Source organism: Pygocentrus nattereri, chromosome 7 (genome assembly GCF_015220715.1).
Source record: "Pygocentrus nattereri isolate fPygNat1 chromosome 7, fPygNat1.pri, whole genome shotgun sequence".
Lineage (NCBI taxonomy): Eukaryota > Metazoa > Chordata > Actinopteri > Characiformes > Serrasalmidae > Pygocentrus > Pygocentrus nattereri.
The window spans coordinates 41,027,720-41,052,925 of NC_051217.1; the positions used below are offsets into that span (position 1 = coordinate 41,027,720).

The 25,206-nt window shown below is 41.6% G+C and overlaps 2 protein-coding genes across 2 annotated transcripts in view; one reads left to right on the plus strand and one right to left on the minus strand.

The window, feature by feature from the left end:
* Positions 1-4,049, plus strand: part of dhx36 (DEAH (Asp-Glu-Ala-His) box polypeptide 36) — an 81,839-nt gene extending 77,790 nt beyond the window's left edge. Inside the window, exon 25 of the mRNA XM_017709024.2 lies at positions 2,378-4,049. Coding sequence (XP_017564513.1) covers positions 2,378-2,572 — 195 coding nt within the window. The 3' untranslated portion in view covers positions 2,573-4,049. The remainder of the gene's footprint in view (positions 1-2,377) is intronic.
* Positions 4,050-4,500: 451 nt separating this feature from the next.
* Positions 4,501-25,206, minus strand: part of LOC108434113 (rho guanine nucleotide exchange factor 26) — an 82,429-nt gene continuing 61,723 nt past the window's right edge. The window contains exons 13-16 of the mRNA XM_017709025.2: positions 24,846-25,055; positions 10,538-10,608; positions 8,477-8,581; positions 4,501-6,286 (exon numbers count right to left, since the gene is read on the minus strand). Of these exons, the coding sequence (XP_017564514.1) occupies positions 6,144-6,286; positions 8,477-8,581; positions 10,538-10,608; positions 24,846-25,055 (529 nt within the window). The 3' untranslated portion in view covers positions 4,501-6,143. The remainder of the gene's footprint in view (positions 6,287-8,476; positions 8,582-10,537; positions 10,609-24,845; positions 25,056-25,206) is intronic.

A 25,206-nucleotide genomic window follows, 5' to 3' on the forward strand; every position in this document is an offset into this window, starting at 1 on the left:
ATTTCTTTCGTTCCACCTTAAATGGTGCTCTGTCTCTGTTCCCACGTTATGGCTGAATCTCAAATAGCTCCCTTCTCCCTACAAAGTGCACAACATAGAATTAAAACACTGGACCTAACAGAAGTGGTCCAGAATTAGTTTAAGCAGTTAAGCGCTGCTAAATAGGGAAACACAAGGTGATTCAAAAAGATTCGCCACATTTTTACAACCTTGAGGCGCCAAGAGGAACCAATCTAATTGAAAGACGGGGGCCACAGAGTTTCTGACTGTCAGTGGAAGATGGCTCTCTTCAGTCTGTGAGGAGATGAGACCCCTGAGCAGAAAGCGCTCTGCGTTCTCCACTTCAATAAGAGTGAATCTGTCAGAACTGCGCATGTGATTTTCATGGGCAGTGAACCTCCAACAGCTCAGAGCGTTCGTCGTTGGTTCCACAGCACTGGATGATCTCCGAAATCACACCGAAAGAGCCGTGAGTGACGTGCTCAGTGGAGTATGGGCTGAATTTGAGACTATGGTGTTGATGTTGTACAGCTGGGGGAGGTTCATACTGAGCACCTGTAAAACTACACAATAATAATGATCTGCAAGTGAAATGAATCATTTTGAACGTCCCTGTATAAAACACCTCTTCATGATGCTGATCTCACTGCGTCCACTATGAGGCGAGTTTCTCTTTAGGTGAGGTTCACTCTGGCGTTCCAGGCTGTTGAAGGCAGGCTGACAGTAGCAGTAAATCTAGACGATAGTGAAGTGCGCACCATTAAAACATGCGTCAGGTAGCGAATCACTTACCTGTTTTCAGCAGTATCTGAGCTCAAAGGTCTTTACTGCATTGACACCCGCTAACTCACAGCCATAAACGGAAGAGTAAACAGCAGTATAGAGGCTAATATTCACACACCATTACTGGCTTTTAGATTTTATGCTGTTTTCTAGCGTTGGCTGTGCAGCAGCGTGCATTTGGCAGGTGTGCGTGAGTCTTCAGCCAAACACAATACAAATCAGTTTTTTCACCAGGCCGTCTGTTTTTCTCCCCCTTACACTTTGCAGTAGGGACCAGCTAATGGAAGTTTTACTGTAGCATTCCTCCCAGCATTCCTGCTTCTTTTTGCGGTCGTCATCTTTCCTTGAGGTCAGGGTTTTTATCTTATTCAGCTCTGTGTTCTAAACTCCTTCTGCTGTGGATTATTGTACCTGGAAACTTCGTGGAGAGAGACCAGAAACCTGACAACTGATCCTACATCCTCACTCATGTGGACCAGCATTCAGTATTATTGGATGTATTGTGCATGTTTTGGGATTAATTACCCGCTTATCATGACTAATGAACAGCCAGCCATCTCTAAGTGGAGCAGTGATGTCCTGAAAGTGACCCTAGGAGGCAGGGGCAAGGCTTAAAGGGGCCCCCCAGCCAATCAGAATTACCAGTGTAACCAAGTACTACGTCTGTTTTAAATGGAAACCCCACCTGTAAGATTCTCAAAATGCATGCTGGGTATTGTAGTGAGAAAATTTTGATGGACAAAAACTCAAAAATGATACAAATTTGTGAAACATGGTCAAATACATGAGGCCCAGGGAGGAAATGCAGCGCTACAAAATGTTACACTGCATGGCAGACAACATTAAATCCTAGTTTTTCGATGGAACGAACATCTAAGTTGCCTTCTAGTTCTGCTGCTGGTCTCTGCTACAGGTTACGGTATTTCTGACATCCACTATTAACACTAGTTTTTTTTTTTTCTTTCTTTAAACTTACCATTAAAAGAATAGATGGCCTTCTTTGCTGCAAAGGTGATCATGTTATATTCCTTATGCAAATTATTACTGAAATTTGTGGGTATAATTCTCTGACACCATTGTATGATTTTAACTCTTTGGTATGATTCAGAATTATATGTATACAATAGTGTAATATCGACAATAAAAACAAAAACATAGAAACCTCCTGAAAATAGCTTTACAGCTTTAGAGTTTTATCTGGCTGAATTAGCACGTTATTGTTTTATTCTAATTGATTACAGTCCTAATCTAAATGAACACATCCTCTAAAGAGACACTTCTGCACACTTTAACACACAATTACTTGCTGGGTTTATTAAATTTTATTAAATAATTAATTATTTGCTGAATTTAACTTATTGGGGGAAAATTTAAGTGTAAAATGTGGTCTGTGCAAAAGTTATGGCACCTTTAATATTGTGTGTTTCAACAAAACATGTAACATGTAATTCAGCCTTTTGCGTACAGGAGTAGCGCCGACGCAGCGGAATCGGATCAGCATGTAAATGTTGCTCAAGTCGAACTCAGTTGTTCAGTTGAACTCAGGTGTTCGAGCTCAGCTTGAGATTTTTTTGGTTTGTCTCCCTCCTGTCAGAATCTGAAGAAGGAGCTGGACATGCTGCTGGAGGAGAAGATCAAGCGGCCGTGCCCTGTGGACTGGAGTGACCGCAGCTCTAAAGACTGCGCTGTGATTTCGGCTATCGTTGACCTCATCACGACACAGGAGAGCCCCGGGGCTGCTCCCTCGAGAGAGCCGTCCAGGAAGATCCCCCAGCACTGGGACGACTGAACCCGTCAGAGACATCAGAGCTGAACCATCATTATCGGGACTGACAGACAGCCAGTGTAGCCGCATTAAAGGTGCAACAAGTAGAATTTAACATCATTAAACTGTGAAGAGTGAAGAAACACTGGCCAGACAAGCTAATGAGTCATTCATTTCTGCCCAGTCAGCATGTTAACAGGTCCCCAGTAGCTTTTATACAGCGGTTTGGGCTGCGGTGCCCCTTTTAGAGGAGTAGTTGTCAGAAATGCTAATTATGAACAGCCGATACAAATTACGTCATGGTGCTGATCGATTCCTTTCACTGTTAGCCATGTTAGTATTTTTTTGAGATCCTCCTTTAAGGATCAAATGCTGTTGGTGTGGAGGTGAAGAAAAGGCTAACATCAGTGAAGATGAGGAATGTCAAGCTATTTGTTCACTCAGGCACGTGAAGCGTTTAGACTAGCGGCCCAATCATATTGCGTTAAAAATGCACCATCTTCTCTTTTCTCTATTCATAAGCATTTCAATGTTCTGTGCCATATGCAAGCTGTAAATAAAAAAAACGCTACTTATTGCACCTTTAAAGTAATAATTTGGCTAAAAAACTTTTTTTTCTCCCCATTGAAGCTATGAGGCTAACATTGCTAAAAAACACTAGAAGTTAATAGTCACCCAAATCTTTGCTGTAAATACATCCTCAGCTCTTCTCAATACGCTCAAAATGCAGCCAGGTCTTCTTTAATGTGGTGCAGGCCTGTCGGTGCGGTTTAGGACAGTGTGATGGCCAAACACTGAGCAGATAACGGTGTTATGCCAAATGCTGCCTCCCCTTCGAGTGCAGACGTGGGACACAGGCATATGGGTGCCTGATTAAAAGGCCGATTTCTGTTGTTTCTGTACCTTCAGGTCGAAACAGTTACAGGTATTTATAAAGGAGGAACAGCAGAAATCACGGCAGTCTTTATGATGTGAGACAGTCCGATTTTGGCACACCTTGTGTCCAGTGTGACTGCCCTTAGCATTTGGCTACATGGTGAAGTGTTTTAGTAGTTAGTGTCCTAAACCACATTGACACGAGCTGGACGTGGTTTCAGCGAGTTGAGGCGTTTTGGGGCTGTTTCTACAGAAAAGGTTCGACTGACTGTTGCGTTCTAGTGTTAGAAACAAACTAATGAAGCCAAATTTGGACACCAGACGTGTCTCGGATGATTAGTTACATAGGAAGTGATACAAACTCTATATGTTTGATTTGTAGCTCAGTCAGTCCAGTGAGAGGGGCAGTGTGTGTGGAGGTGATGCACTGCTGTGTTGAGTGGTCAGACTAATCGACTGAGGCTGCCCATTCCAAGACTTTCTGGAATTACTGTTTTTTTTTTCCTTTTCTTTCTAACGATGATCGTCTGTAATTTTGTTGCCGTTGCACTGTTTTGTTACATTTTATTCCTCCTGGTTACGAATGACAGATTATTAAAGTTCCTTCATTACAGCACCGTCTGAATTTAGGTGTCTCTCTTTCTCTCTCACGCTCTCTCCCTCACTGTCTGCTTTTCTCTCTACCTTTTTCCTTTCTCCCTCACTTTTCTCCTCTCTCCCCCCTCACTAGCTCTATTTTTTTCTCTCTACCTCTACATCGTTTTCCTTTCTCCTCACTTTTGTCCTTTCTCTCTTACATCTCTACTTCACTCACTACCTCTGCCTTTCTGTCTTTTTCTCCCTCTGCCGGTCTCAATTTCACCTTTCTCACTACCTTTCTCTCTCCACCGCTCTTTTTCGCTACATCTACCCCTCTCTCCCTCAACCCTTCAGTTGCACTCTCCCACTACATCTACTTTTCTCTCTACCTCTCGTTTTTCCCCCTCTTCATCTCTACCTCTGCTTTCTCTCCCTCCCTCTCTGTCTCTCTCACACAGACACACACACACACAGTAATGTCCATAAACAAGATCATGAAAGCTCAGATTTTGCCATGATTTGGTTATTTTGGTAGGTTTTTTTTTTTAAAAACACTGTGAAAATTATTTACACAGCAGTAAAATACAGACACAATAGCAATAAAACCTCTATGGAATACAAATCTACATGCATTAGTGTTTTAAACTGCAGGGGAATATGGAACATATTTACATTCGATTTACAGTCGTCCATGTGGAGGTGGTCATTCTCCCTGAGACCCCATTTGAAGCTGGAATGAAAAGTGTCCTGGTTTCCTTCATTTTAAACTCTGAATTGGTTAAATCCTGAAGCTGGATATGAAATTACGGTGTACAGCGTCTGTAAGATCTTCAGCGGGAATCACAGTTGCCCCAGTGTCACTTTCATGGGGGGCGGTGGTCGATTGCTGTGGACCCCCTGTGGATTTTTCCAGTTTTCTATAGACGGGCCTGAAAGTGCAGCCCTTGATCTTTGCAAACAGATAAAAGCCGCTAGTCAAGGTGTCGTTATACTCCACGCAGCTCGTGGTGGTGGAGGTGCTGACGGTTTATGCAGATCGCCGCTGGTTAAATACGCCGTCGTCTTTTCAGCTGGAAACTTTCCCTGAGCCCAGTCTTTTTATCATACATCAAAGATGTCAGTTACCAGTCTATGTACAGAGAACTTATACAGACACATTAAATATTCATAAAGCTCGACGAGGGATTCGTGAAGAGGGGAAAAAAACACTATTACAGAAAAATATATATTTAGCTTTGTTAAAACGATTTAATTTGGGTCACTCTTCTCTCAAAGGGCTTGTTACGTAACTCGGCTGTTGACGCAAGTTGCGCTATGGTTTGGACAGCTGGGCTTTCTTAAAGGGAAATGAGGAGCCAATCGATGTACGGAGACGCCATGAGGTAGTTGGAGTTTTATGGGTTGTTATTTTAAGGTAACAAGTTAATTATCTTATCCTGAGATAAAACTCATTATTTCAAGGTAACTTTTATCTCAAGATAATTGTATCTCGAGACAAGTTATCTCCAGATAAGTTAATTATCTTGTGATCAAGAATATCTCAAGATAAAAAATCTTGAAATAAGTTACTTATCTCTCAAGATAAGTAAAGTTGTCATCTTAAGGTAACGGGTTAATTAGCTCAGGGCGCCTCTGCACTTCCGTAACAATGAGTAAAAGTTCAGAGAGGTCATTAAACAGTGACCTCAATCTGATGCTCCAGACGCTATTAGCCTTTAGCCATTCATCATTCACAATGTTAGCATTTTTGATTAGCATCTCTTTAAAATCCCTCCATACAGGTTCCCTGTAACTGCCCCTGAGCCTGGATCCTCTCGGGTTCCTTTGCAGTCTGTTAAACAGGGCTGACCTCTGGCCCTCTGACCTTCTGGAGCAGTTGCATGGACAGAGCTTTTGTCAGTCAAGGCTCTAAAACACAGAACAGTTCTTCCAGGAACTGTGTTGGTTCATCCATGGTTTCATCTATAAAGAAGTCCTGTTGGAAGGCGTCCCTGATTGGATGGACGTCATGTGGGTGACCGTACAGGTTGATCCTCCCAGTCTTCCGCTAATCAATAAGGTCCAGTAACTCCTGAGCATTAAGGCTCTGTTCTCTCCTGGAGTCCATTGGGGGGTGGTGTGGTGGTGGAGGGGCTGGAGCTCATACATTGGTCTCCAACCCCTGCAGGCGATCCATCCTCTGCATGTTCTTCTCGATGGTGGCCTGGCAGGTGATGAGCTGAGCGCACTGGGACAGGAACCAGCCCCTCTCGCCGTCTCTCAAGCGCATGCCTTCGTACCAACCTGGAACAGAATCGGCGCAGATTCAAACAAGAGGGTCTGGTGTTCACATTAAGGCTGTTCGTCTCGTCAGATCTCAATAAATCAATACGTCCATACTGAGCACTGAAATGGTGCAAGACTTTTTTACAGCAGTATCGATCCTATTCAAATAAATTCTGCTTTCCTGCTTCTATTTTCCTGCTTCTGCTTCCTTTTCACCCCATAGCCTTCTGTAAAACACCGCTAGGTCTCGCTAGCCATGTGGTTTGTTATGCTAAAATGGCTGCTAGAGCGAGTTAAAGGGCACCTGTATAGTAAGTGGAGCCGATAAAATGGACAATGAGTGTAAAACGATGTAAAAAATGTGGTCATAATGTTATGCCTGGCCACTGTGTATCTATGCCTTTGTCTTTTTGTAAACTTAAATATATTCGTAAACACACACACACACACCCCATCTAAACCGCTTATCCTTATGGGTCTAGGGGGGGTACTGGAGCCTATCCCAGCTGTCATTGGGCGGAAGGCTATTCATAAACAAACACAACAAATTAAATCACTGAAATTTACAGTTTACCTACTGACTGACATGATGATGAAAACTCCAAAGCTAATAAAAAATGCTAATGCACTAACTCTGGCCGAGGGTCTTTGGGAAGTGAAATCAGGACAGGGACGTGAGACTGGGCTTCACTCCAGCGTAACACGGATAACACAGCAGCACACTGCAAGTGGCAGTGGTGTTGCCGAAGGGGAGGGGATTAAAATGTAGTTCACGTAGCAATTGGCGGTGAGGGGGGGAGGTACAGGGGGGAGGTATGCGCAGACACCAGCAGGGACCTGCACGCAACCGGACTGCTGTGATGCGCATGCAGCCCTCACCGCAAAGTACACTGTGGTCATAATACACAGCAACAGTATCGTAAAAGGGTCTTCTGTCTATTCACGGTTCACACATGCCACGATAACTAATTAAAACGCGTGCAGTCTTGATGTTTCTTTCATTAGACCTGAAATTCAACCACACTGACAAATGTGGTACAAGTGGTGCTGCCGAGCATCAGTAATGAAGCGATCACAACTGATATCATTTCTAGTCTGTGCTTCTGCTGTTGTAGGAAATCCTTACAAAAGGCCGTTTTCACTGCACACCATTCTGTGGGCAAAAAACCCAAAGGATTCTGCTTTCAAGTGTCTGCTGTATTTTTAATGAGTATTTAAAGATTCAGTGAGCTTTTGATGGCCTATTCTGGGCACTGTGCCCTTTCAACATGAAAGCTGGCCAATGAGTGTCAATCACTGGGGACCGTCGACTGACCCTCAACTCAGAGGCATCAAAAAACAAAAGACCTTTGGGCCGGACGCTCACATCAGAAAACAACTCTGGCTATTTACAGAATCATTTCTTTAACACTAAAAAAAAGTCAATGCGCACAAAAGGCAGCTATTCTGGATCTCGGAGCCGCTCAGGGAAACGCACGGATCTAAGTGCTGAGATCTGCTGAGCTGTAGACTCGGCACAGTGCACCACAGCTTGATAGGCTTGATAAGGCGGGAAACGGCCTAAAGGAAAGGTGCTGTATTTATTAGAGGAATGGAAGCTTGGTGAAGGGAATAAGGTGGAATAAAAAGACGGCTTCATATGGACAGGATGGAGGAACAGATCATAGGTGTGTTGAACCTGTGAAATCGATCTGATTATGATTTATTTGGTACACTTCATCATTTTACACTGAACACACAAATGGAGTAGCGGAATATACACAATACAAGAAGTTACGTTAAAAAATAGGCCCTAAACAATAATGATAATAATGAACTTTTAAAAATGTTATTATAGTTGGTTCTTAAATAACTAAATTAAAACATTCTAAAATCGATGAATTTGAATTGGAGCTGCATTTTTTACACCCCTTTAATAAATATAAAGGGAATTAACAGGGTTGAAAGCATGAGAGAGCAAAGAAGAGTAAAAGGCCTAATGAAATGATCAGCAGAGGGGGCACAGACCACTTCACCCAAAAATGAATTCATCTATTAATCATTTTGATGAGCACCAGGAACTTCTGGTCATTAGCATAATGCTAACTGGCCCTCACTAACTGCTCTTCATTATTTATTCAGTAATAACTGTGATTATAATATTAGCATCTGCAAGTGAAGCGTTTTCTATTAAAGATATAAGAGAATAATTCATTAACGGATACTGACCGTCCTCCACTGTTTGAGAGACCAACACGACGTCGGCCACCTGCAGCGAGAGTTCGTCCGGCTGTCTGGCCGTATACGTCCGAATCACCTCCACCTGCATGGCATCTGACCAACACAGGCAGAACTCTGTTAGATCTCAAATGGACAAAATTCAGGCTGCTTCATGTTTGCGATGCACATATGCAAGCCTCAACAAGTAGCTGACTATCTTAACTAACCCCACTGGCCACTTTTTACTAATACATTAACATATATTAGGCCTGAAGTTATTTATATTTAAGATCCACAAATATCTGCCTATATTATTACATTTTTCCTTGTACACTGTTAGACATTTTCTGTGCAGATAAACTTCTCGTTCATCAAGATACAAACAATGTAAATGTTCCCTCAAAAGGTATGACAGTGGTTATAAGGTCCAACTGTGACCTTAATTAAGATTTTCCAGGTGAAAAGTTCATATTTGTACCTTTTCATATCCAAATGTTTTAAAACAGAACAATACAATAAAAGCCTGGAGGTGAGACGGGGGGTGGAGTCAGTACTGCTTAGAAAATATCATTCCAATGGATTATAGTACAGTTATGATCCCTGACTAAAGGTACTGAGATGTACCACTCCAGTGATCGTTTGATAGCTCTAGCTTGCTTGTGTACAGTTACAGATTGCAGCTCATTAGCCATTTAGATCTTAATAAATGGTCAGTTTCTGACCACAGAGCTGCTCTTGGATAGATATTTTTGAGCTGGTTGGTCTACTCAGCCTAGCAGTGACATTAATGAGTGTAAAAACCTCACACATCCGAGTGCCCAATGCACTCGTGCCAGCACCACACACACTACCGTGTCAGTGTCCCTGTCACTGCTTTGCTGAGAATGGAGCACCCATCAAAAAATATCTGGACAACATCTGTCCTGTGGTCAGAAGCGTAATGATACAGTGGGGCTTATGACTGTGCATTGTGTAACTGGAGCTAAGAGGAAGGTGGCGCTCTTAAAGTGGACGTATAAGGCAGGAGGACTGACATTACTGACTGATATATAGGGAGACTGCAGTGCACCGCATGGCCAGGAGGAGGTGCCGTTTCTCTGAGTGAGTTTTAAAAGTCTGGGCAACTTATTATTGCTCGACTAAGGTCACTGCCCTGGAATCAACACAGCCATTAGAAATAAATGCGTCTGTTTGCACAACAGGAATGTGTTACACATGAAGAGACCATTTAAATGAGGCTGTAATCCATCCTTCAACAGACTGTGTGACCGTGTTAAAGGGAGAATGTCTTCGTAGGGCTGGGCGATATGGCAAAAATGTGACATCCCGATACTTTTCACAATACGCCATGACATGATATTAAAATAAGAGTCAAATATGAACACAAATGGTTTTCATTCAACATTTCCCATAATGTGATGCAGCAAATTCAATTAAACAGGACTCATTTTACTCTCCTTGAAATGAAACATGCAGCTATGAAGTGTTTTGAAGTACTGACAATATCCAAGACACTGGGACATACTGCAATGTAATTTATCACAACAGCGGCTACCCAGCCATGCCATAGGTCCCACGTGTCAAACAAACAAGTCCACAACACAGTCCTATCCGGCCTGAGCAATTATTTTAACTCTCTGTTCTACTTAGTCCCTTTCACCCTGAGATGCACAACAGTCGCCAGCATGCACTGCAACCGAAAGTGTGTTCTGACCCCCTTCCCCCAACGAGAATCTCTGGGCCAGCGGTTACACAAAAAGAAAAGATTCCTGGTGTCTACTTCAAGCAAACAGGCACGTTATAAAAACCTATCGATTTATTTTTATTTAGAATTATTTTTTAAATAGTTTTCAATGCAGATTCACAGAGATTTTTAATACGGCCCTTTTGGAGGGTGAGTTTGACACCCATGACTTCGGTTACTAAATATTTCCAACATTTCGGACATGAACAATAGTTGATTTTCTAATACCTGCACAAGCAACTCGCTAAAAATGTAAAGACATGTTGAAACACATACTTTGAGTCCTTATGGTTTGCATAAGGTTTAATCACTTGACAAAAACTCACTTGTTCTGTCAGAATTCCTCTTCTCATTATGACTTTGTCCCAGTGCACTGATCCAGCGAGCACGTTCATTACTAGAGAGAGAGAGAGAGAGAGAGAGAGGGAGAGGGAGAGAGAGAGAGAGAGAGAGAGAGAGAGAGAGAGAGAGAGAGAGAGAGAGAGAGAGAGGGGGAGAGAGAGAGAGAGAGAGAGAGAGAGAGAGAGAAAAAGAGAGAGAGAGAAAGAGAGAGAGAGAGAACACATTATAAATAGCAGTGAATTTTTCCATTGAATCTTTGGATATTTTTCTCTAGTCACAGCCAAAAGTCATCACCTAGTCATAACACATGATATTAAGATCACTGGACAAGGTAAACACCAGTTTTTATCAAACCTAATCCTATCTAAGGAAACACAAATAAGAGCTCTCTTATTAGTGCAAAACACAAAAAACCCCAAATACATACACACATACACACACACACACACACACACACACACACACATGTATATATACACACATAATTTTTACTCAATATTTGATACGTGTTACAGTTAAATATGTTCAGAAATTTAATTGTGACATTTATCATGACAATGATTTATATAGTGTGTCGTGCCTTCCGCCCGAAGACTGCTGGGATAGGCTCCAGCACCCCCCTGCGACCCTGACGGAGAAGCGGCTTAGAAAATGGATGGACGGATGGATGATTTATATTATCATATTACCAAGCCCTAATGGCAAAATACCCATTTTTCTTTTTTCGCTACCAATATCGAAACACTTGTGTATTGACCGATACCCAATATCAATACCAACCTGATGTTTCTCCTTTAATATCAACTGTTTTTATTTGATGTAGTTCACTTATGATGATCAACTAAATGTAGGCTTTTATCCTGAAACTACTCAAATCTCTCTACTAACCCGTATCATCTCATCTCACAGTGTGAGTGAGTGCAGCTTCAGGCCACAGATTCATTCTTCTCCCTCTTACTCATCTTCTAACCCGCTTATCCTAGTGGGTCACAGGAGTTGCTGGAGCCTATCCCAGCACTCATTGAGCGGAAAAAGCAGGAAACACCGCAGAGTGGTGGATTCGTTTTTTTCTCTCTAATTTTTCATCCATTTCCTGCCCGATACCAATACTCCTTGATCCCGATATTCCATCTCTAACAGCAATACAGGTAACTTTAATACTAACACGTGAAAGACCATAACCTCTTAACTCTACAGGCCTGTATAACAGCCCACAGTTCAGTTCCTCAGTCTCAAAACTACAGATTTACACATTACTTTCTTGGTAGTTACTGAAGTTTTATAGTAGTTACTGAATAATAAGGCTTAAGATAAATGAAAACCATGGCAGTATGTTCAGTGGACTGTGTAAAATTCAGAAACCATCCCATCCCACATACCAGTCATACACAAACATCTTGTTAAATGACATTTTGTTTATTTTCCAAATAATTTAACACACTCTCTACAGAGAACACGCTTCTGCACTCTTAAATGCACCGTTTGCTGAATTTGATAAACAAAACTAAAACGCCCGTGCAAAAGTTCTGGCATTTTTTTTTTCAACATTTTAAAAATTTAAGTTAGAGGCAGTCGTGGGCTGGAGGTTAGGGACCTGGCCCTGTGACCGGAAGGTCGCTGGTTCGATCCCCCGCGCCGACAGTACATGACTGACGTGTCCTTGAGCAAGACACCTAACCCCCAACTGCTCCCCGGGTGCCGTGGATAGGGCTGCCCCCTAGTGTGTGTGTGCTCACTGTGTGTGTGCGTTCACTTCACAGATGGGGACTCATGTGGGACTCATAAGTATCACTGAATAAGTATCAGAAAAATAAAATCTGTGTCAGAAAAATAAACAGAAGAAAGAAAATTACAAAAAACCCTGAACAGTGCAATTATTTCAGCATTTGAGTCCAATCTGAACCTATTACACCCGTCAGTTTTTCAAAGAAATCTGCAGATATTTTTTCAAAATGTTCAGAATGAAAGACTGATAGAATCATAATATATAACATCCAGATATTATCCTTAGAGGCTTGTGTGTAATTTTCCACAGCTCTTTTGTTTCATAACTCTAAAATGCCTTTTTAAGATTCCCTTATTAGTCCCACAACGGGGAAATTTCACCTCCGCATTTAACCCATACGTGAAGTGAAACACCACATACACACTAGTGAGCAGCGAGCACACTTGCCCGGAGCGGTGGGCAGCCCAATCCGCAACGCCTGGGCAGCAGTTGGGGGTTAGGTGTCTTGCTCAAGGACACCTCAGTCATGTGCTGTTGGCACATCAAACCGGCGACCTTCCGGTCACGAGGCTGGTTCCCTAACCTCCAGCCCATGACTGCCCTCATGGACATAAACTTTCTATCCATCCATCAGTGCATTTACCCACAGATACGACAGATATTCACAAATGAGATAAAAAAAATAAGATTTTAACTGGAGTTTTTCTCTGCAGTGAGCTCACTTAATCTGCAAAATCTGAAGACTTTAGCCAACATCGTTCACCAATCAGTGCCACTCCCTCATTTTTTACCAACACACTGTTCCACTCTGTGCTGGCCAGGCTGAACGTTGCAGGTAGAGTTACACAGTGTAATCAGACCCTGGTGTCACTGAAAGCAAAAGAAACTCTGCACTGAATTCTGCTTTTGTCTCAGACCTGCTTCACTGAGAACACCCTGTTATTTTCTCACACACATGCACAGGACGAGAGAGAGAGAGAGAGAGAGAGAGAGAGAGAGAGAGAGAGAGAGAGAGAGAGAGAGAGAGAGAGTGTCATGGATGTCACACAAAAGACACTCCATTTCCTCTTCCTAATGGAGAATCTGAAAGCACAGGACGCTATTAGAGACCTGATGTTCGCATTTCGAATACATTCAGCCAAGACAGTCGAGGAAAAAAAAAAAAAAAAAAAGGAACACAAAGAGAGATGATGGACACTGAGGGCTAAAATCCCTGCCGGAGATAAAAACCTGACCGCTGCTATCAGCACAATAGAGGTGTGGGGTCTTGTTCGCTCAAACAAACAAGACTCAGCTGGTCAGTTAATGATCTCGGAGCTGAATTAGGCTTGTTAAAGCAGGTAAAGCGCTAGTCTGTGCAGCAGCCTCAGGACACTGGAGCGTGATGGCTGTGATCTACAGGCAATACGCAGACGCCGAATTATGGATCAGTTTGCAGTTTTAAATGTAGCCAATCCCCCAAGACGGGTCTCATTTCTGAAGTGTGCTTCTTTAGTTGTGCTCTAGAGCTACACGGCTAAAGTAGCTGTCGTCATAAAAAGTACATTGAAGTGTTGCGATGCGTTTTTAACTTGCCTTGCCCACTTCGCCCCATCGCTGGAGTGAGTGTTCCCTCGTGGCAGAAGAGGAAGACGAGACTGTAAGGAAGGGACGGTTACAGTGGAACATGCTTGCAGGTTATCCTCAGTGAGCTAATCGGCTGGCCACGCAAAGTTTGCAATGAAAAAAGTTCTGTTTTTCGGGAAGTTTGAACATGATGTGCTTAAAACTTGTGAATAACTGCTTCTTCTGGTTCTAAACTTGGTGCAGAGCTGCGGCTCAGGGCCTTTATTTCTGCCACTGTTAGACGCATAGCCTTTAGCATGCTAACTAGCAAGCTCAGTCATTATTTTCCAGTTTTGAAGAGAGAAATGCATCAGATCGAGAATTTCTGGGAGCTGCTGCTGAAGTTGACACTTGTGTTAACTCTGCCCCTCACGCCTCAAAGGGCTCAGCTAACACATTTCACTTGAGTAATTAGAGTAATGGAATAGCCCTTAGGATGGCGCCAGAGATTCACCTGAGGCCCAGTGGAAAAAGGCTGAGGCTGATTAAAAACCGGTTAAAACTTTGCCCAAAAGTAGGCAATTAGCCATGCTGAATGTCTGAATTACTGCTTTAGTTAAGCGCTGGACTTGCATCAATGGCTAATGTAGCTAAAAAGGACTGGAAGATTATGCACACCATCTTACAGCCTGCATGCCTAAATCATCACATGCCTCAAATAGTGTTAAATTGTTGTGCCCAAACTGACACAATACAGTGGCTATTTCTCCATCTACTCTTTTCCATTAATAACACGATTTCTGAATGTTGCTGCGTTTATTTGACAGGTGAAGGACGTGATCTACGAAAGCCAAAAATCAAGATGTTTATAAAGAAGAAAGTTCGTCAACAGAAATATAAGCCTCACATCAGTAAAGCTCATCGTTACTCTGATTAAATAAAGCATTTTCTGATCCACACCGCGCTCTGAGCAAGCTCACATGTTGCTAATGGGGACATGCAAGAGGCGCCCCTCCTCTGACAGCAGACTGAAAGGAGAGGCTGGTTGGGTTGCTGGTTAAATCATCACAAAAAGACTTGTTTATGTAGTTTCTGACACTATCAAAACTGTAAAAAGTAGATCACACAGTAGTAGCCTGAACTTTATCTGTACTTTTGTACCACATATGCAAACCTGTATGAGATTACTTAACCTCTTATTCTCCAGGGTATATTTTGGTTTGTCCATCTGACTTTACAGGACCAAATCGTAAGGTTAAATATTCAGTAACTGCATGAAATAAATGTAAATTTTTACTTTATTTATTTATTTTTCATACAAGCTCCCCTCAAACCAACAGAAAATATGTTTTATGATCACACATATCACTATATGCTTACAATTTACTGCTGAACGCCAAAAATCTCCGACGCTCTGTGTTATTTTATAAAAGTAAAGTTTCCAGAGCAGATCACTGAAGAGACGCCGTCTGTTTATAGTTTAGAGCCCAGATTTGGGGAAAAACGGGTCGACTTTCAGTAGAAAAACAAAGTTCAGCTTCTTTTATTATAAGAGTTTAAAATGACATCACCGTCTATTAGACTGGAGAGAAGAGCTACAGCCTCACACGACGCCCAGCTTCTGAATGGAGCTTATGAAATATGGAAGTTATGAAGACTATACAAGTGCATTTTGGAACCAATGGAGGTTCCAAGGAGTTGAGGTAAAAAACTTCACGCTGTTTTAGGCAAGCGTGTGATCACTTAGGCATGCAATTTGCATGCTGCCATTTAATGTAATATAAGCTTTCATTACTTGTAGCTTCAGAGCTCCAGAGCAAAACTGAAATAGCAAACCTCCGACACCAAACATGTCTTGGCAGAATGATTACCTTTGGTGTAAGGCGTAAATTTTGTAAAATCAGATTTTTTAAAACTGTGCACTGAAGACGTTCTAAATGAAAAACAAGGCAAATGAACTTAAACATTGGCCTGTCTGCAGGCCAAACACACAGGACAGGCAGGATGTGAGTCAATCAGCATTTAATGTTGCTGACGGTTAGATTTTCATCTGGTCATGGTCACAAACTTTCATTCTGTTGCAGTTCCACAGAAACAAGTCTTTTTGTGTCGCTTTATTATTCCGCAGAGCCGGCTTAACCACATTAGTGTAGTGCTGAACTTGGAAACTACCCTTCAGTCAGCACACAAACAGCACACGCTCAGCACTCACGGAAAGATGCTCAGATGCAGTCTGCATGCAGAAGTTCAACAGCGTGGCAGGCTGTGACTCAGCGCTTGCTCATCGCTTTCTGATTCTTATTCTGGAGCGCTTCAAAGCTGGGGACGACCACACGGCCCGTACACGAGGGCCCTTACACAAGAGCGGCAATTAACATTCATGAGCTGGCTGTGACTCATCTATTCACTAATTGCTGCTTAATGAGATGCCAACGTGTCTATTTTTAGGCGGGGAAGTGGGGGGCCCAACTCCAGCTTTCATTTCACTGTCGGAGGTAAAAGTGACTCTGCGGGTCAGCGTAGTTTCCACTTGAGATGGGGGCAGTTTTCAGAATGCAGATTTTGTCCAGCTCTTCTTTCAAAGCGACCTAAAGTTTGCAGGGAAAATCGCTAATACAGAAGGTCTCGTCTCGCTGTCCAGCTATCGCAGTACAGATGATGGAAACAGAACTGTAGCATGGGCTGACGATAAAGATGTAGCTGTAGTACAATACGTCACTTATACATAAATGAATGGGCTAGACTTATTTCCAGGGTTATCCCACAATGACTTCCATGATTATGCTACACCCATGTCCATTGCAATGGTATGCCCATTTCCAGGGATCTGCTACACTCTTTCATGGTTATGCTACACCCCTTTCCAGGGTTTTGCAGCGCCCATTTCGAGGGTTATTCTACACCCATCTCCACTTTATGCTACACTGATTTCCAGGATCATTCTACACCAATCTCCACAGTTTTGCTACACCCATTTCTGGGGTTATTCTATAGCCATCTCCACAGTTTTGCTACACCCATTTCTGGGGTTATTCTACAGCCATCTCCACAGTTTTGCTACACCCATTTCCGGGTTTATTCTACAGTCATATCCAGGGTTTTGCTGCACCCCTTTCCAGGGTTATTCTACACCCATCTCAAAATTTATGGCACTCTGATTTCAGTCATTCTACACCGTTTTTGCTACAGTTTTCTCCACAGTTTTGCTACACCCATTTCCATGGTTTTGCTGCACCCGTTTTCAGGCTCATTCAGGGTTGTCACCACAGATACGCTACACTGGTTTCCATTATTTCCATGTTAATGCTACACTCATTTCCAGGGCTATGCTACACTAATATCCAGGGTTACGCTACGTCCGTTCCCATTGTTACGCTACACCCATTCCAATTGCTTATGCCATGAGTAAAGTGTTCCGAGGTCATTACTGGCTGAATGCTACTACAGGCATTACTATTGGAATCCAGCACTTCTGCTGTCTTCCCCTTGCACTCTCAAACAGTAAAATAATTTGAGTGTATTCCAGTTTCAGTCAGTGTGGGAAGAGCAGCTGGACCAGCCAAATGGTCACACACACCCAAACACACGCACACACTCACAACAGGTATCAGCATTCTCACACCAGCTGATACACACAGCACAGCAGATGTGCTAATACACACGCACACACACAAAGTGGCAGGCATTAAGCAAGATTCCACGAGAGGAGAAAGACAGACAGACAGACAGACAGACAGACAGACAGACAGACAGACAGACAGACAGACAGACAGACAGACAGAAAGAAAGAAAGAAAGAAAGAAAGAAAGAAAGAAAGAAAGAAAGAAAGAAAGAAAGAAAGAAAGAAAGAAAAATATACAGAGAGAAAAAAGAGAGGAGAAGAGAAAGAAACAGGAAAGTAGAAAGAGAAAGAAAAGGACAGAAAGAGTGAAAGTATGGATTACGCTGCAGGTGCGTTCTTCAGTTCCAGTAAACTGTGTATGTGACCCAGCAGCTACAGCGGAGACCCTCTCTCTTCTGAGGCTACTCCAGATACAACATGCTCCACTTCAGCTTAAGGTCCAAGTTCTGACAGAAACAACAAAGCTATGGGCCTGTTGGCCAAAGTGAAAAACGAAAAGCACTGCAGTGAAAACTGAACACCAGGGGAAGGTGTGGGTGCACAGCATGGAGGGCAGAACTACTACTCTGCAAGACTATTAAACATATCGCTGCTGTCAGAACAAAACCTTGTATCTCCGAAATGTTAACTTTATAGGAGAAGGAAAAAACCTACTTTACTTTTAATGTAAGTCAATGGAACCAGACGTTCTTCCAAGTAATTTTGGGTCATTTCTTTTGGTCCATTCATCATGAAAGTTATACACAGAGTACAGGACAGCAGAGATTTCAAAACTGAAAAACGACAAAAATGGAGATACGAGGTTTTCTTCTGACAGCAGCAACATGCATATACTATACATACATAATCATATCACCAGGAACTCGAGTAATAAGTATTAAAAAGCACCTTGCATATAAACCATGCCCAGTACTGCATCGCTTAATAGCTTAGCTACTCTAGCTGAGGTTAAGTAGGTAAAAAAAAATTATAAAAAAAAAATATATATATATCTTTTTTTTTAATTATTTATTTATTTTCCGCTGACAAATAACATGTTGACACAGCGTCCACTGAGGAGAACCCTATTAGCTCATTATCTTATCGGCAGAGGCAGCCTCCAACAAGAAAATACAACTTCCCTCAGCTATTTCTGAATAATAAAAAGTGTAGTCTTTTACATGCTGTCATTTCTTTTGTGCAACACCAGTGCTGACTCCTAAAACGGTAAGCTGGTAAGCCTACAGCCCTACAATATGTTTGGCTACATTTTTTCCCCTCCTCTGTGGTTCACCAGATATCCAAATACTTAAATTAACCAGAGTTTACATCCCTATTCAATATCAGCAGAAAACGCTGAATCAGTTATAAGAGAAAAAAAAAATGACTCTGATTAATTCCTGTAACAAATCTGCCCTGAAACAGCACATCGTTAGATGTGGAGTAGTAGAGCAATTCACTAATTCCAGGATCACAGCCATAGATCACTGTTTTACAGCTCAGTACTATCAGTCTCAGTCAATGCTTAAAGGTTCAGTGTTTGTACTGGAAAAGATACATTTCTACTTTCAGGTGTGTCATTGCTGGATAAAAGCTGGCGTGAAATCCCTTCATCCTGCCCCCTCAGAGTGAACCCTGTCCTCCACAGGAGCTGCTTTGATTTTCTTCTCTCTCTCTCTCTCTGTTTCACGCTGTGTGTGCAGTTTATTACTCCGTGGTGAGCTGAGTGTTGGAGGCTTTGCTGAGAAGCTCCTCACAGAAGGGTGTTAATGGAGGAAGCCTCAGTAATTGCCCCTCATTTCCCCCCATATGACCCCCCGCAAAACCAGAGGATCTGACACTGTGTGAGAATGTGTGTGGGCGTAAGTGTGAGAGTGTGCATGTAGGCGCATCTATGCCCAAGTGTGTGTCTGTACACAGCACTGTGCAAAATTCTCGGGGAGCTTAAACTACTTACACTGTTATTAAGCGCGTTTGTGCTTGTTTCAGTAGATTAAATGCAAAAAAAGATAAAGACAGTAAAACGGAATAAGATTTTTCTTTCTTAAAAAAGTAGCTGGCATGTTGTAAAGTGCAAGTTTGGTTCTAGATCCGTCCTCGATTTGTTAAACTTCATTAACAGCATGCTTGATTTAAGATAACAGTTGTGGTTGGTTAGTGTAGTGGGCAACACCTCTGCCTTCTACACTGTAGACTGTGGTTCAATCCCCTGCTTTGGCAAGGACTCTACACTATATCAATAAGAGTCCTTGGGCTAGACTCCTAAGACTTCCTTCGCCTATCTGTGTAAAAATGTTCAAATGATCTGTGAAAGAGCCTCTGCCAAGTGCCGTAAATGCACAAACGTAATGAAATATTGATTTCCCAAATAAGGTATTGATAAGGACAGATGCAAATAATACTGGGTTTCTTCAAGGAGTGGTCTGGAAACGGTTACATTACTACTTATTTTATTAATTGTATTGTATTCCTTGTATTAGTGTTTTCTGAGCAGATATAAACTTACTGGCCAGATTAATAGCTTTATAAATCTAATTTATAAATCTGCCTAAAACTTGTGCACAGTACTGTATATGTGTGTGTCTGTGTGCAAAGAGTTTGTGATCTTTTTGGAAAGCCCCTGGGTTTCAGAGCATGTGTAGCCCCCAATAATGATGTCATTAACGTTTTCTCTCCTTTTTTTTGTTGCTCTTATCAGACTGTGTGAAACGTAGGGCATTGTTTTGGTGGTTACTAGGCAGCAGCCCATTGTGAATTAGTCATGTTCCCACAATCATCCTGCCTACATCTCTCTCTCTCTCTCTCTCCCCAACTGTAGCCTCTGTATTTGAATGTGACAACACTGGATAAAGACCACTTCAGTAAGCACTTTGTGAGAGAATAAATCCACAATCACAGCTCCTGCAGAGTTGCATCAGAATCCTTTTAAAGTAATGGACAGAAGCCAGAAGCATGCTGTAGTTTCAGACAGGCTTGCTGATACTACTATGAGAGAAAGAATGGACAAAACCCATCATTCAAGGTGCTACCACAGTTTAGCTGAGCCATGTACTTTTATTTCAACAGTATGCCATACAGTATCACATGCATCAAACACGTCCATTTGAGATCACTTAATAAGTCAACACTGAGGCAAGTAGCTCCACTGCAAATCTAGCAAACTTCAGAAAATGAATATGTCTTGGCTGAGCGGAGAGAGAGAAACGGTATTATAAACAAGTGCTTTGAGGCGATTCATAATAGAAACTGTGCCCTGCTTCAAAACATAGCAACAATACCTGGCACTCTTGGCCAGAAACTCACAGTAAAAAAAAGCTCAGTTACTAAACTGGATTTCCAAGTGTGTGAGGAAGCTGATGCCAAACCCACTGATGCCTATCAGACAGAAAGAGGTGTGAAAGCTCAGGTGATCTGCCCCGTGGCAAAAAAAAAAAATAAATCTCCATCTCTTTATTTTTTTGCTTTATTTGGAAAGCCCTCTTATCTTTTGCTTTGTGTCAAAAATTTATGGTGAACCAACAGAATTGGTCCAAAATTACTTCGAATAAAACCATATTACACTGACTGCCATATAGCTTATGAAGGTTTTATTTATTTATTTATTTTAGGTTATGAAGGTTTTGTTCTGACAGCAATAAACATACAGTCATACTTCCAGTAACAATTTCTACGAATGATGTGTCTACAAGAAACTATGAAAACAGTCATGACGCATAGTAATGCACGCATGCGACTTTATAAAAGTGCCTATAAAATGTATGAAAAGTGCACTGCATTTGCTGTTTATTACGCATTATGAATTCCTAGCATAAAGCTTTATTAGCACTGTTCATACAATGAACAATCCGTGCCAAAGAAACTGCTAAAGTAATCAAGACCTGCTGAGCTGCACTTTCGTCACAATACCTTTCGCTTCCATCAACACTTTCTATACGAATCCTGCAACTGCAAGGCCTCCAGTTTTTGGATGACCCTTCCCAGCCCTCTCTTCGCTCTATGTTTACTGTGCACTGAATTTAAAGGGTTTCATTCTGAAACTCCCTGTTCGTAATAACTTTGGACATATGAAAAAAGAGTAACAGCTGGTGTTAGTGGAAAGCACAAGCACTGATATTTCTTCTATGTGTAAAGCTCACTTCCAACAACCTCTATATAGAAAAGAAACCTTTATATTCTGCGTTCATTTACACAATATGATTAATAAAATACATGACTTTGAAAATAAGTCACGCGTCTGCGCTTTATGTAGTCCGGTGTAAAGCGCTGCTGCTGTGTCTTGCACAACGGGGCCTGAAGAACAACACTTTGTTCTAATGTTCGAAGACCACCTGACTTGTGTTGACTCTTTCTTTCTTCAATTTTCCGATTAGTTTCAGTACTAGACTGCTTTGGAACACCGGAAATGTGGCCTTAATGCACTTTTCTTTAGTCTAAAATATTGCTTTACCTGAATAATAATCTATATACACAACAAGTGTAAACAACTAAATGACTATAAACAAAGCGTAAGTCAAATGTTGTTAAGAAATCATGGCATGGCTTAGAGTGTCTTTATGAGTTTTCTAATAACGCATTATGCAAGCTGGAATTTCTTTGGTAGTGATCATATAACGTTATAAACACTATATATAAAGCATTATGGTAACAATTCACAAGGCATGACAAACAGGGCTATGAAGTGTAATGAATTTTATTCATGTTTATAAGGCCTTATGAAGGCATTATAACTTCTAATGTATTAGAGCAATGTCCTAGTTTCTTAAACACAGCATTTAAAAGAGCTTTCTGTAGGTTTTCTATAAGAATCTTACAGTAAACAGACGAGTACTATAGTTTACTATAGGATACAGCACAAGTACACTTGACTATACGACTAAGTGCTACAAGAACATTCAAAAAGAGTTCATTTATAACAAATTATAGAACTATATAGAACAAGAACTACAGCACTACATAATAAATCAGAGTTTATTATGGACATGAGAGTGCAAACCTGGGCTGGTGAGATGTGTGTGTAAGCGTATGCTTGTAAATGGATATATAACTAGTTTGATTAAACACTGGCGAAGTGACCTACAAACTCCCACACAAAAGACGTCACAATAACGTATCTGCATTAATATATAATCCATGTCCCGTGGTAAAAGAAGTAATAAGGAAGTGCTGAAAGAATCCACTCGCAGTAGAAACTCTTCTCTTTTGAGGGCTTTTACTTCAGTAAGAGGAAAAATAAGACAATTACAGATTTTTTTTATTAGAAAATGGACCTGGTTCTAAAAGCTGATTGGCTGAGCCACACCTGCCTGAAGCCACTGTAAAATACTCAGCATGACTCTACACAGTATCCCTGCACTGAGACTCGAACTAAGTCATGGGAGTGTATCATTGCACCTTTACTGTCAAATGTTATCAGATTTAAACCCTAATGCTGGCCTACAAAGCCAAAAATGGACCGGCCCCTACCTACTTGATGGCAATGGTGAAATCTCGAACTGTATCATGAGCCCTTCGAGCTTCAAGTACAGCTCGGCTTGACCCGCCATCCTTCAAGGCACGTGGAAGACAGGCATCGAGAATGTTCTCTGTACTGGCACCCAGGAGGTGGAACGAACTCCCACTGGCTGTCCGAACAGCAGAGCTGTCTTCAAATGCAGACTGAAGACAGTCTCTTTATCCAGCACTTAAATCAGCACTGAATTAGGTACTGATTGTTATGTATTGTATTTTATTGTATTGCACTGTTCTGTGTTCAACGCCGTTCCTTTTTCTCTGGGTATCAACAGTGACGTTTTGTTTCTAGCAGTATCTGAGCTCAGGACCGGCTTTCTCTCTAACCTACCGGTAACCAGCAAAGACACTTTCTCTAGATAGACAAAGCACTATTTGTAAGTCTCTCTGGATTAGAGCGTCTGCTAAATGCTGTAAATGTAAATGAAATGTAAATGTTGAAGTGCTGTTGCTGTGAGTCACACCATCCACAACTGCATGCTTAAAAAAAAACGGTCCAGCGCCTGAAGCCACCAATACAAATGGTCAGTGTGTGCCGAATCATTATTTTGACCCGTATGCTCCCAATAACACGGCCTTGAAACCAGACACAGTCTACACAGTCTGAAATGGTGGAGAAAGAACCAAGATTTATTAAAACTGCACCAAAGCAAAAGAAAAAATATTTACAGTGAAACTATCAAACGAGTGCTGAAATGACCTACTTAAGAACAGAAAAGTAAAGTGCATTAGTGATTTAACACCTCCCACCAGTGTGTGTGTCTACAAATGTTTACTCAGCAACGGAATGACACAATGTCTCAGGTTTCTTCCAAAATCTGAGACGCATGAATAAGTGCATGCAGTGTTTGCGTGTGAGCACAACTCTGGGGAGGATTCATTATATGCAAGTTTAAATGTTGAATTGCCTTAGATACAATGTTTATATATACATATTATTACTCTACATATACATCAACATACATGAACTGATAGACAATATGGTAGCACTTTCTATGAATGGCACATTTGTAATGCATTCATAAGGCATTAGAAACATCATAAATATTTATAAAAATGAATTACACTGAATTACACGTTATAGCCTTATTTATCATACATTATGAATTGTTAATATGATGCATTATAAGTAGTGTTAATAACATTATACTGTCAGTGCCAAAGAAGTCAGTCCCAGCTTGGAGAGTGTAAAGTAAAGACGAATAGAGTTTATTTACCCTGAGATTTCCAGTATTTTATTTCTCACTGCTGGTGCTGTTAGAGCTGCATCTTCAGGGCTTCAGCCCTGAATATTCAGATGCTCCAAGCAGTGCTAACATTTTTCATGCTAACGTAATGCTCTGATAACATTCTATTGGATATGCAGTGTTAAGTTAGTGGCAGGCTAACGGTGGTGCACATTACCAGTGGTGTAAATTAACTTTCCCACATTGGGTGAAACGCTGACGGCATCACTAGTTTAAACTCTGACATTTGAAGCCTGTAATGAGCTTTAATGTGGATGTTTTAGTGTTTCAGTAAATCCTTCAGTGAATACTTCAACTTGAAACCACACTCTTAAAACTGGAGGAGGCTTTAGTCCAGTACGCTTTACTTTACTTAGAGCAGACAAATACAGCTTATGAGCTCTCATAACATATAACATATAAAGTATTATGTTAACAATTCATACTGCATAATAAGCATGGCTATAATGTGTAATGCATTTTTATAAGTACTTATAACTGTGTTTATAATGCCTTACGAATTAATTATAGGATATTATGAATGTGCTTATAGATGCGTACCAACGTGACATTCCTAGAAAGTGTTACCAACAACACTCTGCTGATGTAATGTATTCTATCCATGTGGTAAAGGTATACAATTTGAATAAATGAGTATACATGTTACCAGTACAGGTGGTACTTACAGTAGCTCTGCCCCCAGGATCATGGGCACTTTCTCTCCTGTGCGGTTGCTGCTGAAATTGAGGCGGAACAAGTGGCTGGCTGTGCCCTGCCGTGATGTCAGCATACCCGCGGTGGTCCGTGTCGGAGACAGGTTAAGATCCTCTGGCTGGCATGGCCCCACCCAAATCTGATTCCTCAGTGCATAATCTATCACTGTATAACTCTCATCACTGAGAGAGAGAGAGAGAGCGAGAGAGAGAGCGAGAGAGCGAGAGAGAGAGAGCAAGAGAGAGAGAGCAAGAGAGAGAGCGAGAGAGAGAGAGAGCGCGAGAGAGCGAGAGAGAGAGAGAGCGAGAGAGAGCGAGAGAGAGAGAGAGCAAG